The sequence below is a fragment of the Dryas octopetala genome, chromosome 5 (genome assembly GCF_963921425.1).
Source record: "Dryas octopetala chromosome 5, drDryOcto1.1, whole genome shotgun sequence".
Lineage (NCBI taxonomy): Eukaryota > Viridiplantae > Streptophyta > Magnoliopsida > Rosales > Rosaceae > Dryas > Dryas octopetala.
In genome coordinates, this window is record NC_141370.1 from 6754177 (window position 1) to 6773202 (window position 19026).

General features: G+C 34.5%; 2 protein-coding genes across 2 annotated transcripts; both read left to right on the plus strand.

Annotated features, from left to right (window-relative positions):
• Positions 1 to 7615: 7615 nt before the first annotated feature.
• On the plus strand, positions 7616 to 13099 carry LOC147283848 (putative glycosyltransferase At5g25310). Its single transcript, XM_086244578.1, has 8 exons — positions 7616 to 8169; positions 8845 to 8991; positions 9139 to 9203; positions 9934 to 10003; positions 11442 to 11660; positions 12265 to 12408; positions 12528 to 12663; positions 12781 to 13099. The coding sequence occupies exons 1-8, from the start codon at positions 7795 to 7797 to the stop codon at positions 13008 to 13010; spliced, it is 1386 nt and encodes a 461-aa protein (XP_086100704.1). The 5' UTR covers positions 7616 to 7794; the 3' UTR covers positions 13011 to 13099.
• Positions 13100 to 13576: 477 nt separating this feature from the next.
• Positions 13577 to 15415, plus strand: LOC147283849 (thylakoid lumenal protein (Mog1/PsbP/DUF1795-like photosystem II reaction center PsbP family protein)). Its single transcript, XM_086244579.1, has 5 exons — positions 13577 to 14070; positions 14390 to 14493; positions 14680 to 14791; positions 14884 to 15111; positions 15218 to 15415. The coding sequence occupies exons 1-5, from the start codon at positions 13746 to 13748 to the stop codon at positions 15280 to 15282; spliced, it is 834 nt and encodes a 277-aa protein (XP_086100705.1). The 5' UTR covers positions 13577 to 13745; the 3' UTR covers positions 15283 to 15415.
• Positions 15416 to 19026: the final 3611 nt, after the last annotated feature.

Consider the following 19026-nt stretch of genomic DNA (forward strand, 5'->3'; position numbering starts at 1 on the left):
GTCTTGTGTGCATATATAGAGTCTCTTCATGTGATGAGGGTATTTATAGACAGATGAGTACAGTGTTTTGCTAGCTAGATACTCAGACATGTTCTGCAATGGACTGCGACGTAAATTTGTAGTAATTATTCTACGTGAGCAATGAGGTCTCATGGAGTCAACATCAATGTCTCCTGCTGTCTACCTTTGAAAAGATAGCATTCTGCTTCGACAAAACGCTCCTATTAATTAATGACCAGAAATTTAAGAATTTTAGTTATGTCGATCATCTGCAACGGCTAATGTGGCTTAGAAAGGAGGGTTGATCGTATGTATAGAATCTCACATAGGAAATTCTAAACCTTGCTTCAATCACAAGATGTAAAGTTCTGCGTGTTTAATCTTACATATTAATATTTAATTTTGGATTAAATACTCTAATTTTTACATATTGCTTCAGAATAGACAATTCATGATTTATGCACGTGACACTTATATGTCACCCACGTCAAGAATTCTAAGCCACTGCCCATTACGACCAATTTTGAGTTGGATAACTTCTACAATCACTTTGCATATATACCCCTGAGAGATGCAACTTTTCTTTGATTTCATTGTCATTTTTCTTTTTAGTTTGTTACATTTGAAGTAGTAATATTAGCAATAGTATAATAATTAACAAATCAAAAGAACTAATGACGATTTACCAAAAAAGTTTGCATGTAACGGGTGTATATATACATCCACTCTCTCACAACATCTCCTCACATGTGTGCTAATTATGTGACCATTAAATTTATCATAAGAAAAATGGTGTATACAAACAAGTTTTTCTCCTAAGGTATATATTGAATGAAACTTTCATTGACTTTAATTCTCTTAATTTTCTTTTGGTTCCAATAAAGCATCTACGTACGTACCCAAATGGATGGACATAAATAGTAGTTGTACATGTGAACAGTTGAGAGTTATCGATAATGCATGTTTGTAATCTTCTGCAGCTAGCTATTGCTTGAATTTGTTGTTATGTTTGGATGCCTGCCTTAATGTTCTGAGAAATATAGACCAGGGAACAGCTTATATCAAACAAGATTTGTAGCCATATTTCGCAGCTATTCCCAGTCTAGCTAATAACCAGAGAAACATAAAATTGATGACCCATGGCCGGCCTGCATGCATTCCCTTGCACACTTGAGCAATTTGCAAGCAGGGCGCCCGGTGTCTTGCATCATCTGCACACACATTCATTATGTGGTGTGGGTTTGTAGTGTGTTAGGGATGCATATATTGAGGCGCTATATTGTTTCTATAGTCACAAAATTAGTTGAAAGACGTTTCACTTGAGATAAGAGAAGATCGTCTAGCTCCATTCGGATGTATTTTTTTATTTTATTTGGAGGAGCGGATTCAAACTTGAAACATATTTAACATTGTGAAGAGAAATACCATGCACCAAACCATGCCAATAGCTAATTAGTACTAGCATCTAACCCAAAACCAATTAGTGGAGAGGTCCATGACTTATAAACATATATGCTAAGTTCTAGTTTTTCGATGTGAGACATTACTCCACATTACTCTCAACACGCCCAACACGCCCAATATGCCCCCGCACATATGGCGAGATTTTGAGCCTTACACTTGAACAAATTGTATATATTGGGTGACGTGGGAGCACCCAATACAGCAGCAATTCGGTCTTTTGCATTACCTAAAATGCATATTGAGCTCTCCAATGTTGGTGATCTATCTCTTCCTCGAACGGTGATATATATATATATATATATCTTCTTATTTCCTGTAAATCCTATAGAAAGCAGAAACTTTAGAAATATATAGTTTCTAATTAAATCTCTTGAGCAACCCTTGTATTAATTCTTGCTTTCAGTACTGTTGGGGGTTTGACTTTGTTAATGCAAATTTGTACAATGAAACAACATTTCTTAAGACTTCATTATTATTACTATATGTTGAAGACAAATTTCCATAACCCTTTTCACTACAGACCAGCTTTGATCAAAGTGACGGGGACATAACACAAAGAAGTGAAGACAAATTAATTTTCATAAACCTTTTCGCGAAATAGTAATCAGAAAATACCATTATATTTTATTTCAATGTTTGGTTTTTTGCTAAATTTCTTCAGTTTTCCAATAATGCCCTCATATTGTATATCATACTTGTACTGGTATTTGTAATTTACAATGGGAATAATTTAGTCATAAAAAATATAATAAATGCAACATGAGAATTGCATATATACCAATTAAGGGGTCAAGAGTTTGAGATTCCCACTTCAATTATTATATGGCAGAAAATCTTTTGGTATGACTGTAACACCACGATGTTACCAATATATGTGTTATAATATAAGTGGACAACAAGTTTATACTTTTTAAGATATAATATTTTTAAATATATATGTATTTATAAGCCTACGAGATACGATCATGTACGTAACAAGTGTACATTTTCAAAAGTTTACTTATCAAATATGAGAATTGAATCTTATAGTCATTCTCAAATAATCTCTAATTTGTAAACCAAAAGAGACTTAAAGGTATACGAATAATGTTAATTATTTGGACAATCTATATAGACTATCTCTCAAACAGATTCGGATCCACTTAAAGGTGTAGTGGATAACATTATTACTTGATGTGATTTAAGTAAAAACTTGGTATTCATATCCATAAGAAAAAAAAAAAAAAAAAAAAGACTTGGTATTCATGATTAGCTAATTATAGATACAAATAATATATACATGTAGTTGATTAATCATGGAAGAAAGAAACCATGCATTAAATAATGAAGGGAGAAACCCCAACATTGGTGGGACTAATATCGTTTTCAGATAAAGAGATCAACAATGTTATGTACGAAAATCACGTGGGAAGGGTTGGTGTTTGGTCTTTCTGGTGGGCCTTGCTTGTCCTCAATATATATGAACATCCACCAAACATGACCGGTTATGCCAATCAAAGCTAGCTTAAGATACTAGACATATCACCGCTGAAAATAACAGAAGCAAAATTACAAATGGTGGTGGAAAACTTGTTAGTTGGATTGATGTGGCAAATTGTTCATCAACAAGGTCTTGATGTGGAGAATAGACTTAAAAGTCCTTTTGTTCTCTCGAGTGACTTGAATTTAACTAGTGTGTACGTACGTGTAGTTTATCACTATTTGGAAAGTATAATAACATTGTGGAAAATTCCATTTGTACCCCTTAATTGCTCATTATTGGAAATTCTTTTTGTTCTTTTTTTTTTTTTTTTTTTTTTCTCTTTTTCTCCATTTCCCACCACACCCTCGCTGCCGCTGACAATCCCTTCTCTTCCTCTTTCCATCAAGAGAGAAAAATAATGTGCAGGGAGTGCTATGTTAGCAAAGAGGAGATAAGAGGTGTCGGCGAAATGGGGCGGCCGTTGGCGACAAAAATGGTGGGTTGATCGGATTTAAATAAAAGAAATTAAAAGTCATAAAAGTTTTAATGTATAAATGGAAAGTATGATAGACCAATATTAAACATCTCTTATTTATTTTCAGTTCAGGTTTATTTTACCCTTTGGAATTCAGTTCCAAATCCAACATCCTAATACAACTTAACTATTTCCCACATTTACGTACTGCTTTTAGTTTCTTCTTCTCAACCCTAGCTTCCTCGCCTTACTCGTGAAGGCCCTCTTCCAACATCAACATGTATAATAGTTTGGAGAAAACTTCTGTGGGGACTGTCTTGCCAAGTCACTAACAAAGATGAGAGCTTTACCCTTGTAGATCATCTTACAAAGAACTCATGCAAGATTGCACACATTCATGGGGATGCCTTCATTCTATATCCATATTCAAGGTTTGACTCCACCAAGAGAATCAACTCTCTTTGTTTCTCATAAACTATCATCTAAGCTAGAGGCAAAATATCATAAGTGTGATCTTTCTAAAGTTGGTCCACACCAAGTGTTGGAGAATGAAAGATGAAGAGACAATAGTGATCTTGGCTACTAGATCATCATCTTTTCTAGATATAGCATCAAAGGAATAGTGATGGAGATGAGTTCTTCAAAACCCATCTTTTTCTCTCAAGCTTTCATGGAGGTAGAGAGAGAATGGAGAAGAGAACAAGATGCATGAAATTCTAAAGGCCCGTTTGGTTTAAGTTTTGGAGGCTTGGGAATGTGAAATCAATTTCATTTCCACGTTTAGTAAGTACAGGAAAGGGAAATCAATTCTTGACCCAAGGGAATCTGATGCCCTTATTGAGGGGAAAATGAAACTCTTGCTCTAGCTTGGGTTTTGTTTTCCTCCTTATTGTGAAAACATTTATTGTTTTTTTTTTTTTGACAAAACTAACCCTGCTATTATTTTAAAATGTTATCTCTATTGTCATTCCTTAAATAAGTAATAGATAAGGGTAATTGACATTTTTCATTTTCTAATTCATGCACAACCCAAACATGGGATGAAAATAAAAAGGTAATTTCTGGTTTACTTTCCCAGGATTACCAAACACAGGCCGGATAGAGAATTTTACATTCCCTTCCCCCCGGAAAATGTAAAGGAATTGATTTCCCAAAAAATCAATTCTGTAAACCAACCGTCCCTCAGGGGTTTATCTTGTGAGAGGGGTGCGACATAGAAGGGTATCTTAAGCCCTTCTTTGATGGACTAGATTCATCCATCTTAAATGGATGGTTCTCATTCACCCAGCATTTAATTTCACTAATCATCATCTTCTTATTATTTGCTCTATTTCCCCAAAGCTCTCTTTATTTCATGACTTGTCCCCATGTGATACAAAAAAGTCAAAAGTTTTTTTACTATAATGTCATCCGAACACTTAATCATGAGATTAATGCCTTAATCAATAAACATAGTGTTTGGGTTAGGACTAATGATTAACTAAATAATCATTTATCTTAATTAATAAGATAACATTAATTATTCTCCTAATAATTAATGATTTACCCTTTAGCTAACAAGCACAAGATTTGACTTTCCAATTTTATTCTTTAAGTAAATTAATTAGTTAATTAAACCTACTTAAGAAAAGATTATGTAAAGTAACCACAGTACCCCAAATTAATCACTTGACTTATGAGCTCACTAATTGTCCTCATTAATTAATAACCAAGTCATTAGAGTTTAATGGTACCCATTAGTATTCCACAGTTAAGTGAGTTCACACTAAAGCAATACTAGGATAGGTGACCCACTGGGAAGTGTCAACTCCCAGTCTTAGGCAATAACAACTATCATGATAGTTGCGATCAATAATCGAACATATTGATTCTCAGTACGTATCATTATTTCCTTATGGTCTCTCATGAATTTTTTTGTGTGTGACCCTTTAGGTTTTACTTCGATTTGGTAATAGGATCACAATCAATCTAGAACTCTTTCTAATTAATTGCTCTTTGGACTCTACAGACCATATTGACACTTAACAATAATTCATGGCCCTCAAACCAAATAGAATTAGCCTCAGAACCTATTTAGTTATGATTATAATACAGTACGATCATTCTCTCATCTATGTCTAAATTACATTATGGGGTATGAAACTCATGTTAAACCCCATTACAAAATATAATCATTTGTGTGTGACTCTGATGCTTTGGTCAGAGACTTTCCAAGATATCTCTTTCTTTACGAAAGGTGAGAGATTTCATGTCACACACTTACATGCCTCCATATGTGTGTTAATGCACCCAACGTACACATGCAACCCGTACTTGATTGCGTTGGTTCATTTTGTGCAATCAAAATACACTGAACACATATACAAGACATAGGTAGCGTCTCAGGTATGAGGACTACTCAGTATCTATCATAACCTCAAAGTTCCTACTTGACATGTCGTAAAACTTCATGTAGAATTTTCTGTTCGGTCAGTTCAGTGGACGTGTCTCTAAGCACGCACCTACACACTCGCTTTAGTGTCTATTTATTAGAATGTTAATGCCCAATTAACATTCTCTTCCTCGACTAGGAACATTTAGGAATCTAAGCATCCGATAACATGAGTCTTAATGGCCTTCAAACTCATCATGTTTCTTTCCTTAGATTTCCATGGACGCATTCATTCACTTACAAGATGATCTTAGAGTTCCAGTGTAGTTAATAATGTTTATGCCCTATTAATGTGTAATTCACATTAATTGAAATATTTCTCAAGTCACTTCAACCAAACACCTTTGGTTAACCAATTACCATTGGTTTTTAGGCCATATTTCTAACAGTAAAATGGATAGGAGATTCAAAATTATTTTAATGGAACTTATTGCTGCAGAGGGAGAAAAAAAAAAAACTAACTGTAATATTGTGGAGAGGAAAACAATGCAAGGTGAAGCTCGAGAGAAAAGGGGAAAGTGCGTTTTGCGTGTTTTCCTTTTTTTGAAATAAGTTGAAAATGTGTTATGTGAAAAGAGTGAAAACGTTAAAGAGCTATTCTCAATATTATTATTACATTTTGAGTTTGTTTTCTAAAAATTGGATTATGTTTTTTTCAACTTAATGGGCTGAACACAAGTTCTATCATTTTTATTTTGGAAAAATAAAAACGGACCTTTGAAAACACTAACAAATAGGCCCTTACAAACAATTTTTTTCTTGTTTTCATTTTGGTCCCTGTACTTTTATAAAATTTTCACTTTGGCCTTGTTCTTTGAATTTTGGCAATTTCAATCATGTTCTTCTAATATGATAGCAATTAAGTTCAAATTGTTAACTTCATTTAAATTGATGATGGAAAATTCGACGTCTTTATAGGTGAGTGACATTTCAGACATTTTACTCCATTGGATGCCTATGTAAGCCCATACCCACCATTGAATGCAATTAGTTTGGAAAAATTAAAAGTTTCAACGTCAAATTGAATATGATAATGATAGGTATTTAAGTTGACTAAAATGTTGGAAATGCCACCTATGTGCAAAACACCTGCTTCCACGTTGGATTTCCCGCCAATAATTTAAACAATGCTAACTACTTGGATTTCATCGATCGCTATCATATAGAAAATACATGACCAAAATCGCTAAAATTAAAAGTGAAAATTTTGTGAAAGTACATAGACCAAAAGTATCATTTGACCTTATTAATAACTAATAAAAACAATACACTTTTTCCCTTTTATTTTACTTTGTGTTATTCATCTTAACTACAAAATAAGCATTAAAAATATGCATGTACAATCAACTATTACAAGAAGATATAAGTAAGGGAGCAGATCCGGTTACTACTGCCCAATCCACCACCGTAATCTACTGTAAGACTCGATTTAGAGATGTTGGTTGGATTGTGGACCCAAACGCGATTAGTTCGCTAATTTTTGCGGTGTCTCATTGGCTCTGTTTGGTGGTTGTAGTGTATGCTCGATGCCAACGTTACGAGATTGAGTTCTTATTTCGCTGTAAGCGTTTAGCTTGTTGACTTTATTGTTGTAAGGCTTCTTGTCAAAATTTTATATTTTCTATGCCTTTTTGGCTATTTTAATATAATGTTATTGTTTTCTCCAAAAAAAAAAAAAAGTAAGGGACGGATCCATGACATTATATTTTCGACACAAATTTTTAATAAAGTTCATTTTATATAGGATTAAAAGATCATCTTGCAACAAATTATGTATTTGTCTCTAAATTGGGTATGTTGAGAAGAGGGGGGGAGCTGCGCAAAAATCAAATTTTTAAAGAATCGTTTCACATAATTGACAGAGGAAATCAAAAAGGAATTTTACCTCGGAAAATCTTATTCTGAACTGCTTCTTGCTTCTGCAGCTCCTTTTTTTCTCGGTCCTCAAACAAACAGTCCCAAATGGGAAGCATAAACAACAAAGCCCGACCATTCAGTGCGCAGCACAACAACCAGCCACTATGCACCCGCACGCACCAGATCGGAGCCCTCCTCTTGGTAGCCACCACCTTCTTTCTCACCCGGCTCGTCGACCACTCCTTACCCACCTGTGCCTCTCCCTTCTCCACAGCCGATCTCGTCCGCACTTCACGGAGCTCTGTCCACGTCACCGACGACGGAGATCTCTTGTGGCCCCACCGAGGGTACGGCCCCCATATCGACCTCAAAATCTACGTGTACGATGAGCACGAGATCGATGGCTTGAAGGCCTTGATGTACGGCAGGGATGGTGCCATCGGCTCCATGGCTTGTTTGAAAGGTCAGTGGGGCACTCAGGTATTTTCCTCTCAATCTTGGGAGGCAATTGTTGTTTGCCAATTTACGTACTTTTTTTTTTAATCTACATTTCTATCCACATATGTGATCGTCCAATGCCAATTACACTGTCAATTTGTTTGGTTACATTACTATTATTAACTTTTTGTGGGTGGAAGTAATACTCTGTTTGGTTTTTGAGAAAGTGTAAGAAAATAAGAGCAGATGTAAATTCTGGATTGCCTTGTTTTGCAGAATATGCAGAAATTGAAACCAATTTTACTTCTATGGCTTTAACTTCTCATGTTAGTGGTTTTGGTGACATTTAAGTGCATTTGGGATTTCAGGGTTGATTCATGAAACTGAAACTTTTATTTTTTATCTAAATTTGTAGAGATTTGAGTTCATGCTCTATTTTTGTCACTGAAAAGTGTAGGAACATAAACCTTATTTAAGTAGAAATTAAGCTAAGCCTAGGCTTATGCAAAATGTAATACTTGGAGGCTATTACTTAGTGCTTTTCTTGAACTCCTGACTGCTGTTCTAAATTTCCACACCAGTTAGATTTGTGTAGAATAATGGGTTTTGTTTTGTTGCTGAAAACTTGTTAAATGGAGGAAAAGAAAAAAGAAAACTTGAAATTCTTATTAGAAATTATATATGTGGGCCTTGAATTTGCTTAATTATCAAATGTAGGTAAAAGTACACAGGCTACTGCTACAATCGAGATTCCGGACAAGGAAGAAAGAGGAAGCAGACCTATTTTTTGTGCCAACATATGTTAAATGCGTTCGAATGATGGGTGGCCTTAACGATAAGGAGATTAACCAGACATATGTGAAGGTAAATTCTTTTTCATTGAATTTTGAAGCCTAAAGTCTTGGTTTTTCTGTATCTTTGTTTGCCTTCAGTGATGTATGTGCTTTATTGTTGATGGGGCTAAGTCTAAATTCTTGTTATGTTGTGCTCGTTTGCAATTTTTGCTTACAGGTATTAAGTCAAATGCCATATTTCAGGCGATCTGGCGGCCGTGACCATATATTTGTTTTCCCGAGGTATATTTGTTTTGTTTTGGTCATTAGTTTTGTTTTGTCTCTGTTTTATTCTTGGTTTTTGCCTGAAGATAGAAATCCAAAATGGTTGGGACACAATGTTGAATACACAACTTATAAAGAGGGTAACTAGATATATCTGATATGGATTCATAGCTCAGGAGCAGTCAGTAAAATGAAATAATTGAGTGGTTTGTTGTCTTCCTATTCGTTTGGCTTGGCTCTGTCATCCTGAAGATAGAAATCCAAAATGGTTGAATACACAACTTATAAAGAGGGTAACAAGAAATATCTGATATGGATTCATAGCTCAGGAGCAGTCAGTAAAATGAAATAATTGAGTGGTTTGTTGTCTTCCTATTCGTTTGGCTTGTCTCTGTCATCCTGACAAAAATGACTGGCCAAGATCCTATTTGCCATGCAATTATGTCTGATTGTAAATAAAATATTAGAATATCAGATTGTAAATTAAATATTATTTTTGAGTGGATTCTTTATTGCAAGGGAAATGAGGAACTTTCAATTGCATCGATTAGTATGGTAAATGTAAAAATATTTGAAGTTGAAACAATTGTTTAAAGTCTATCATAGCACTGTGATAGACTTGTCAAAATTAGTCACTAATCGAAAAAAAGAGATTATACATGTGTTTTCAGGGAATTATGCTTTTTATTAACTTTTGTTAAGTTGTTCTTGTCATTGATGCTCACTTTCTTGCTTTACTCAACTGCAGCGGTGCTGGAGCTCATTTATTTAGATCTTGGGCAACATACATAAATCGTTCTATCATTCTTACCCCTGAGGTATGTACTTATTCCAACGTACCTTTAATGCTTCAGTTATACTACAAATTTAATAGTTCTATTGATTGACTAAATATTCCCTTATAAGGATTCAATCATTATTATCAAGTCAAATTGGGCTTTAAAATAAATGCCCATGTGCATGTCAGAGGTTCAGAGTGATATTGTGCATGAAAAATCTATGTGAACTTGTGGGGGTTAGATTTAAAGTTTGTATTGAAATTAGTCTCAAATATTCTTATATATATATACATATGGAAAATACTTGGGTACTCAACTTTGAGTACCAACCTTGTACTCATCACCAATCACATGAGCCCATGATGGGGTTCACCATCTTCTCTCTCATTGTGGACCCCATCATGAGATCATGTGATTGGTGATGAGTACAAGGTGGTACTCAAAGTTGAGTACCCAAGCATTGCGCTATATATATATACAGGATTGTCAAATGCATGCCTTTCATGTTCAACATATTAGTCTATTTAAATACTGTCTTGTGAGAATGAAGTTTCTCTTCTGAAATAATAAAATTATATTTTTTGGAAGATAGATATTATTTTACTATAATGATATAAGTTATTGTTACAATTTTTAAAAATTCAAAAAACTTATTCTAAATCACATCAAGTCAAGGGACAATAATATAATATCCATCTCAAACAATTGTCTGGATGGAGAAAAATTTGTACTTCTTTCTTCGGGTGAAGTGTTTATTTTTAGATTACTAACACATGTCAAAAACTATATAACCAACCTAAAAAGATTAAGTAGAAGGAAAATATAGAAAACAATAGCATATTTCAAACAATTGAGGAACATGACTTATGTTCCCAACGAAAATAAATAGAAAAATATGGTATAATTAAAACGACAACTTAGAAGTGTCTCGAGATATAATTTTTCGATAGGAATCTTGAGAGATAATTGATGGGGGTGCTAACACTTGTACACACTTAATTTTACTATTGTATTTGTATATATAGGGTAATCGTTTCTTGCCAGATATTTGGCATGCGATGTTGCCAAATTGTGAATTTGAACCATATTTTGAACAGGAATCCACATGATCGATGGTTCAGATTGACAATCTAGACTCTCTGATAAGAGAATATTCTACACACATATACGACTTTAGAAGAATGTACCTAAATGAAGATAGCAAATAGAAAAGAAAGCTTCTTAAAAAAAAAAAAAGCTTGGACTTGTGCGACCGCATTCTTTTCCCCCTTAATTTATATTCTGAATCATATATGCTCTTTATGTATGACCTAAAAGTTTTTGGTTAGTCTGTGTTGGATCCACAGTTCAAGCAGTTTGGTATGGCATTGGTATGCTGATTCTAATTTGTTCGACATAAAAGATTTTGTTTTGGCATAAAAGATTGGTTATCAGGGGAAAAAGACATAAAAGATAGTTAATTCATACTTTAGTGCAGGGTGATCGGACTGATAAGAAAGATACAAGTGCCTTTAATACGTGGAAAGATATCATCATTCCTGGGAATATCGATGATGGGATGACTACAAATGGGGCCACCCTTGTCCGCCCTTTGCCACTATCAAAGCGAAAGTATCTAGCAAACTATTTAGGCCGTGCACAAGGAAAGGTTGGCCGTCTTAAGTTGATAGAGCTTTCAAAGAAATTTCCAGATAAGGTACATTGTCTTCTGTTGCATCTTGATTGACTGAATGAGAATATCTCATTTGTGGAATTTTATATATGTTCATCTACTTTCCAGCTTTAATGTGGAGTTCATTTTAAACATGAAGTTTTAGATATTTATAGTCTATCTGCACTTTGGATATTTTCTGTGGAAAATATACTTTGTACCCACTTATTGGAAACTTTGTGGACCAGTGGACCAAAGCAGAGGAGAGTCTATTTGGTGCATTTCCTTGATAAGCATGATTAGTGCACATAAATGGTTGGAACTTGTAAGCACACACATTTTCTATATCCTTAGCAAAATAAAAAAAAAAAAAAAAATAAAAACCAACATTTTCTATATAAATTTTGAAATGGTTATGCTGGAATTGTGATACAGCACAGACACAAGTCCTGTTGGTGCTTGGATTTTAAATTTCTGGTTATAACATTTGACTTTGGGTACTGGCTTTAAGCTGTATTTGAATTGGCTAGACTTGCATTGTGTTTGCCCCATTGGACATGATTACTTTCAATTGATGAATTAGGAATACCTTTAAGCTCTTTTATTAAGGAGAGAGATTTAAAATATGCCTTATTGATATTATAAACAGTTGGAATGTCCAGAGTTGAAGTTCAGTGGCCCTGACAAATTGGGAAAGAGTGATTATTTTGAACACCTGCGCAATGCCAAGTTCTGCCTTGCTCCCCGTGGGGAATCATCTTGGACTCTTCGATTTTATGAGGCTTTCTTTGTGGTCTCTCTCTCTCTCTCTCTCTCTCTCTCTCTCTCTCTCTCTCTCTCTCTCTCTCTCTCTCTCTCTCTCCCCCCCATATAAGATATTAGTGTAGAAATAATACTTTGTTTTTGCCATAGGAGTGTGTCCCAGTGATATTATCAGATCAAGCAGAACTGCCTTTCCAGAATGTTGTTGACTACAGCCAGATATCAATTAAATGGCCATCCAGTCAAATAGGTACTGAGCTTTTGCAGTACCTAGAGTCAATACCAGGTGAAATACAGCATTCCTTTCACATCTTGCGTTGGTTAATGTATACTTCAGCAATCTTAGCGAAACTTATGTCCATTTTTTTTTTTTTGGTTTTGGTTCGTTTTTCCTCTCCCGCAGATGAAGATATAGAGGGGATGATAAGCCGTGGTAGACAAGTAAGATGTTTATGGGCCTATGCTTCAGAATCAGCATCGTGTTCTGCAATGCATGCAATTCTTTGGGAACTTCAGAGGAAAGTTAGGTTGTTTCACCAGTCAACTGAAACATTTTGGCTGCACAATGGATCTATTGTAAATAGAAACTTAGTCGAATTTTCTGATTGGAGACCTCCAATGCCGCTGCCTTGATTATGTATGGATTGATCTATACAGCTTCCTTGTATAATTTCTTTGTGCATCTCTAAAGTTCATATGTTCATGTTTTCTTTCATTGCTTATTTTTTGTTGTATATTGTTGAGTGATATATTTTTAGCTTGATCTCGAGTTCTTGACTGAATTTATTTTTGAGTGTTCTTTCCCCTGCTTTTTCTAGTATAATTAAATAAATGAACACAAACTTATTCAATCCAAAATGCAACTATTTTCTTGTAAGTTGTAACAAAAGAAAATACAACTATTTTAGGGTGCTCTCTGTCACACTCACTCAACAGGAAGTGAAAAACTCTTGGCCAAAAAAAAAAAACAGGAAGTGAAAAACGGGTGTGAAACGGAAAGAACACAAGTGCCCGAGAGCATTTACCCCTGGGCCCTACTTTGTAAAGAAAAATATTGAACAGTAAAAACCCTCCCGTTGCCCACCAAGGGAAGCACCAAAGAGATTTATCACAGGTGATAATATGAGATGCCACGTGCCAAGTTAAGAATCATGGTCATAGGGAATAATCAAGGACTGTGCACCACAAATGCTCAAAAAGCAGAAGCCTTGAGCACCTCAACTTCTACAACATTCGCTCATAACCTGACAAGTTTACTACAGGGTATCAGAAACTCACAAACACTTGTTGTTCTTGAATCAGCTAAAATATTACAGGAAGTCTAAATTCTTATCTCTTTTCTCTTCTACTTCTAAAGTGGTAGAGGAAATGAGAACAGCCATATTTACTAGTTGCAGCTTTTCTTGGACTTACCAGCAGCAAGCAATCCCTTCCCACAATTTGCTTGTTCAGTCTTCATTGGAACATGGAACTTGTAGAACAAAAGCTGACTCAAGTTCAAGAGAAGGTGGTTTGGTTAATGGAGAAGCTGAGAAATTCTCTGGGATTTTGAACAGAAGATCAGTGTTACTGTCTGCAGGAGTTTCTTTGGTTTCTTCTGCAGTGTTGGGTGTTCCAAGTGAGGGTTTGGCAGTGGTAAAACAAGGTCTTCTAGCAGGAAGGATTCCCGGTCTGTCTGAACCAGATGAACAAGGTTGGTATAAACTTCTGATAGCAACAAAGAACAGTTAAGACATTTTTTGAGAAAAAAGGTCAATTATTATAATCAGAATTCACAGACTAAAAAACTATTAAAGAAAACTAGAAAGATATAAGGAAAACCCTCTTTTTACATTCTATAGTTGTAATATATTCCATATTCATATTTCAAAAATTCTATTAATTAGTGCATAAATTAAAAGTTAAAATTTCACTGGGATGAAGGAACTGGATCCCTTCAAATTTCATTTTCTTTTCTCTGCTTTTGTTTTTAGTATATGGTCTCCTTCATTGGGAAGTATATGCTTAGACAGGTTGGAGGACGTACCGCAGACCAGATGAGAAGTCTGGAGGGCATGGGGTTGGTTGGAGCCCTATCATCCCTTATCTCTTTTCAGTTCCTCAAGATTGGGAAGAGGTAATAATCTAATCCATCAAAGTCTGGAGCTTAAATTTGTTCAAGATATTTGTGTTGCTAAACAAAATGATACATTCTAACATATGAGCTTTCCATGTTTTGCATATTCACCCCAAAGTTTCATGTTTTACTTTCTCTCTGAAACTGCCTTTATTTTACATACCTGTCTATTTTACCTTGCAACAGGTTCCGGTATCAATAGCAGATCTAGGTGGCACAGAGATCGATTTGAGATTCGGTAGCTCCAAAGAGGGACGCCTGTCTGTCATTGTTGCTCCTGTTCTGAGATTTGCTGATAGTGAGTTTTGATATAATCTGTATGCATATGCAGTTTTACTAGTTAAGTAAATCTGTAGATATTGATATTTAAACTCTGGTTTTCATGCACAGATCTTGATGGAGATGCCACAATTGAAAAAATTGGACCTCCAGAGACAGTAATCAATGCATTTGGACCAGAAGCTATCGGCGAGAATGTTGAAGGGAAGGTTATGAGCATAAATGTTGTAAAAGACTCTGGAAGAACATATTACCAGTATGAGTTGGAGCCACCTCATGCTCTGATCACAGCAACTGCAGCTGGGAATCGCCTGTACTTGTTTAATGTAACTGGAAGTGGTATAAATACTTACTCTACTTTGACATTCTTCTTATTATGAAAGAAATTACTCAATTATAGCCATAACTTCAGACAAAGTAATTATACTTGCTTTGCATTTTGTAGGTCTTCAATGGAAGAGGCATTACAAAGATTTGAAAAAAATAGCCCACTCTTTTCGTGTTGTCTAGATTTTTTTTTTTTTTTTTTTTTTTAAGCTGAGGTAGCATAAATATAAAGTTGTTCATTTTGTTTTTCATACTGTAATATACAAGGGAGAAGCAATGAAAATTGTATACCATAAATGAGTTCTTTGTTGTTGAATGTGCAAAATGCATTTTTCCATAGTCTCCTTGCAGATCCTTTGCAGTTATTCCATGTTCAAAAGTTGACAGAAGGCTGCAATTACAGTGTTACTCAATGCCTAAACATCCAAGACTTAACTAGTTCATTTTTGTCTATATTAAACAACAGTTGTGCCTGACATTCTGCTGCCAGTCAATTCTTTTGCATACTATTAAAAGGTGGTTTGGGCAAATGATCTCTAATTTCATTGGACGTAAGCATATTTCTTACACCAAAATTAAACCCATCGAACTGTACTTTGACATGCAGTAACTGGGACAGGAGCTACCATCATGCAAGAGACTTTGCCTTATGCCAGACTAGTGTTTTGCAGGTTTAATGCTATAGCATGCACTGCTCAGACTTGAATCATTTTGTTTATTGGTTGAGGATTATTCTCCACAACAGAGCAATGGTTTACCAAGAAGAGGCGTGATACTCATCCCATGTGTTTTGAATGTCTTCTTTTACCATGACAATCCTTTTCCTTTCAGCTTTCTCCCATCTATCAGAAGCAGCATAAATATTTGACAGAAGCACATAATGTGAATTATCACTGGACCCAATGCTTGAAGCACATAGATATTGCCCTCTAATCATCCAAGGCCAAGGCATAACCCAAAATCTTGTAGTAAATGATCTCAGGTACTATTAAACTTCTCTTTAGTTTTCACTAGTTTATTATCACAGAAGGCCAACGGAATAATGGTTAATATTTATAGCTGGAAAAGCATATCTAGCAATTCCTGATGCAAATGATTGTTGTCACAAGACTCACAACCATCTTATCTTTTTACTCAAAATTGGGACAAAACAAAAATTTGAGTTACAAAATTGTGACTGATAATAGTTTAGGTGCATAATTGAGACAATGATCAAAGTTCAAGTACCCAAATTGAATAAAAAGAAAAATTTTTAAAAAAAGTAGAGCTACCCCAATTAAATCAAAGAAAACAGCCATAACCACTAAATTGTGAGAGTACATCTATAATCTCATAACAAAAAAACAGGGTTTATTTCATATTTAGTACCTAAACTTTGATCATTGTCTTAATATGGTACCTAAATTTTTATTTGTCCCAATTGAGTACTTAAACTTTTATTTTGTGTCTAATAGGTACCAAAATGAATTTCTGTTAAAATTGTCAACAAAAGTTAGGGGCAATATAGTCAAAGTATATTTTAATTCTTTTCTTTATATGTTTAAAATTATTAAAAAAAAACACAACAAACTAAAAAAATAAAAAATTATAATTAAAATATAAATTTTTTGAAGTGACTATATTGCCCCTAACTTTTGTTGACAATTTTAATAGAAATTCATTTTGGTACCTATTAGACACAAAATAAAAGTTAGGTACTCAATTAGGATAAATAAAAGTTTAGGTACCACATTAAGACAATGGTCAAAGTTTAGGTACTAAATATAAAAAAAAAACCCAAAAAAATACAATGCATGCGTACACATACATCAAACTCAAAACCAGAACCAAAACTCAACAAATATATCATTGCAGAGTAACAATGGTCCTGGCCTTTATACTGTCCCTTAGACTGAATGTTCCATAGAAGAACTGACATGATGCCTTGCATTTCCTGCTCTGATTATGATGGAGATGAAATCCCGTTGCATTAAGCATTTAAGCTTGTCATGAACACTACAAGGAAGCAATTAAATACTTTGAACGCCCAAAACAAAAGTGCTGAAATGTCAAGAAAGATATACACAAACCTGCTCAAGAGCATCTATAAAACATTTCTTAAGCAGCATCAATTGAATAGTGCAAATTGGGACACATGGGTGAAAGTGAAACATAATCATCTACACTAAAAAAAAATTCAAATATAAAAAAAAAATAAATAACCAAACAAACCTCAAGAGTTATTGTCCATAACTTTCCTAAAGAGTTCCTTTAGTGCTGCAATCAACAGTTAAAGAAAAAAAAAACAAATACACCCTTTAAGAGACATTCTAATAGATACCATGTTGATGGAATGAGAAGTATGAGTAAATCTTACCAAGAAATCTAGTGAACCTCTCAAATTGTTCATATGCCTGTCCAATGAACATCTCCAACCCACTAACAACTGTGGCACCAGATTCTTCTGCTTCCCTCAAGAATCTTGTCACTTTTGGAGTGTAAATGGCATCAAAAAAGAACGAGTATGATCTCAGAGCTTGCTGCAAAAACAGAAAGCCACTTTATTCTCTTTCCTTTTAAAGTGACTGCAAGTTGATGAAACGATGAATCACTAAAAATAGCATTTGGTGAACTTTGTCAAACATGAAACATCAATAGAAGATGGTGTAACTTGGTTTGGTAGACGTCCCAGGTTCAACTATTGCAAGACTATCAATGCATGGATTCTAGGAGTAATTTCTGCCAAAGAGGAAAACTAAATAAATAACTTGATTCTGGTGAAACCCAAGACCAAACTAACCGATTTCCTTAGTTCAAATCCATAAAGGTTTCCATAAAGTTATTAACTGCGTTATACAACAATATATGAACATTTTTTCTCAAAAAAGAAACACTTTTATATAAGAAGTTGGGAGAACTAATAAGAATTTAACACACTCTTATCCTGTCCACATTTTTTTGAAAATAACAATCATATCAATTATATACATGTTCAATTGTGATCACATATCTTAATATAATGCCAACTGACCATTTATAATGCAACAGAAGGGGAAGAGCAGCACACCTTAGAAATGGGTGTCTCATCAACTTTGGGATGCATTCCAATAGATGTTGTGTTTGCAAGAATCATGTCATCCTCTGGGTGGAAATTATCCAAATCAGCAAGAGACAAAGCACCTCCTCCAATTGTGTCTGCAAGTTCTCTGGCTCGGTCTTGAAGAAAATACATAAATAAACCGTAAGGATAAATGAAATAAATGAAATATATATATATATATATATTTGTAGCCAACATGCTAAACCAATTAAAAGTGTGGATACTGTCAAGCAAAGATTTGAGGTGCAACTTCATGTCCTTATATATATATATATATATATATATATATATATTTGTAGCCAACATGCAAAACCAATTAAAAGTGTGGATACTGTCAAACAAAGATTTGAGGTGCAACTTCATGTCTAAGGAATACTTTTTAAACATGACCTAACCCACCATACACATTGACTCTATTACTTAAAAATTTAAAATATAACTACCAATACAAGGATAATTTTATTTGTTTTTGTGAAAAGAAATTTTTTTTTTTTTTTTCCAATTTTTGTCTCTTTTTCTCCCTCTAAATCAAACTTTTGGATGAAAAAGATACAAAATCAATAAAAGAAGGTGAATTTGCCCTCTGAAACAAGAAGTTCCAGTCCTGGAGGGATAATATCAAGGGAAAAATTTTCAAAAATGACACGTATTTTGGGGTCAATCTTAGTTTAGGACACCAGTTTGGATTTGTGTTAGTTTAGGACATATATTTCGGGTTTGTATCAGTATGAGATTTTCCGTCACCTCTGTTATAACCTCCGTTAAAAACAGACCACGTTACTTGCACGTGACTTATTTTAAAGGACAAAATTGTCACTCCCTATGCTTTTAAGACAAATCCAACTGCA

What these genes read in the sequence shown, in the direction of transcription:
- LOC147283848 (XM_086244578.1), top strand. Translation starts at nt 7,795, where the DNA reads ATGGGAAGCATAAACAACAAAGCCCGACCATTCAGTGCGCAGCACAAC. An exon ending in CTATCATTCTTACCCCTGAG is followed by an intron (nt 10,004 to 11,441) that starts GTATGTACTTAT and finishes ACTTTAGTGCAG; the next exon opens with GGTGATCGGACTGATAAGAA. An exon ending in TTTATGAGGCTTTCTTTGTG is followed by an intron (nt 12,409 to 12,527) that starts GTCTCTCTCTCT and finishes TTTTTGCCATAG; the next exon opens with GAGTGTGTCCCAGTGATATT.
- LOC147283849 (XM_086244579.1), top strand. Translation starts at nt 13,746, where the DNA reads ATGAGAACAGCCATATTTACTAGTTGCAGCTTTTCTTGGACTTACCAG. An exon ending in TTCCTCAAGATTGGGAAGAG is followed by an intron (nt 14,494 to 14,679) that starts GTAATAATCTAA and finishes ACCTTGCAACAG; the next exon opens with GTTCCGGTATCAATAGCAGA. An exon ending in GTTTAATGTAACTGGAAGTG is followed by an intron (nt 15,112 to 15,217) that starts GTATAAATACTT and finishes TGCATTTTGTAG; the next exon opens with GTCTTCAATGGAAGAGGCAT.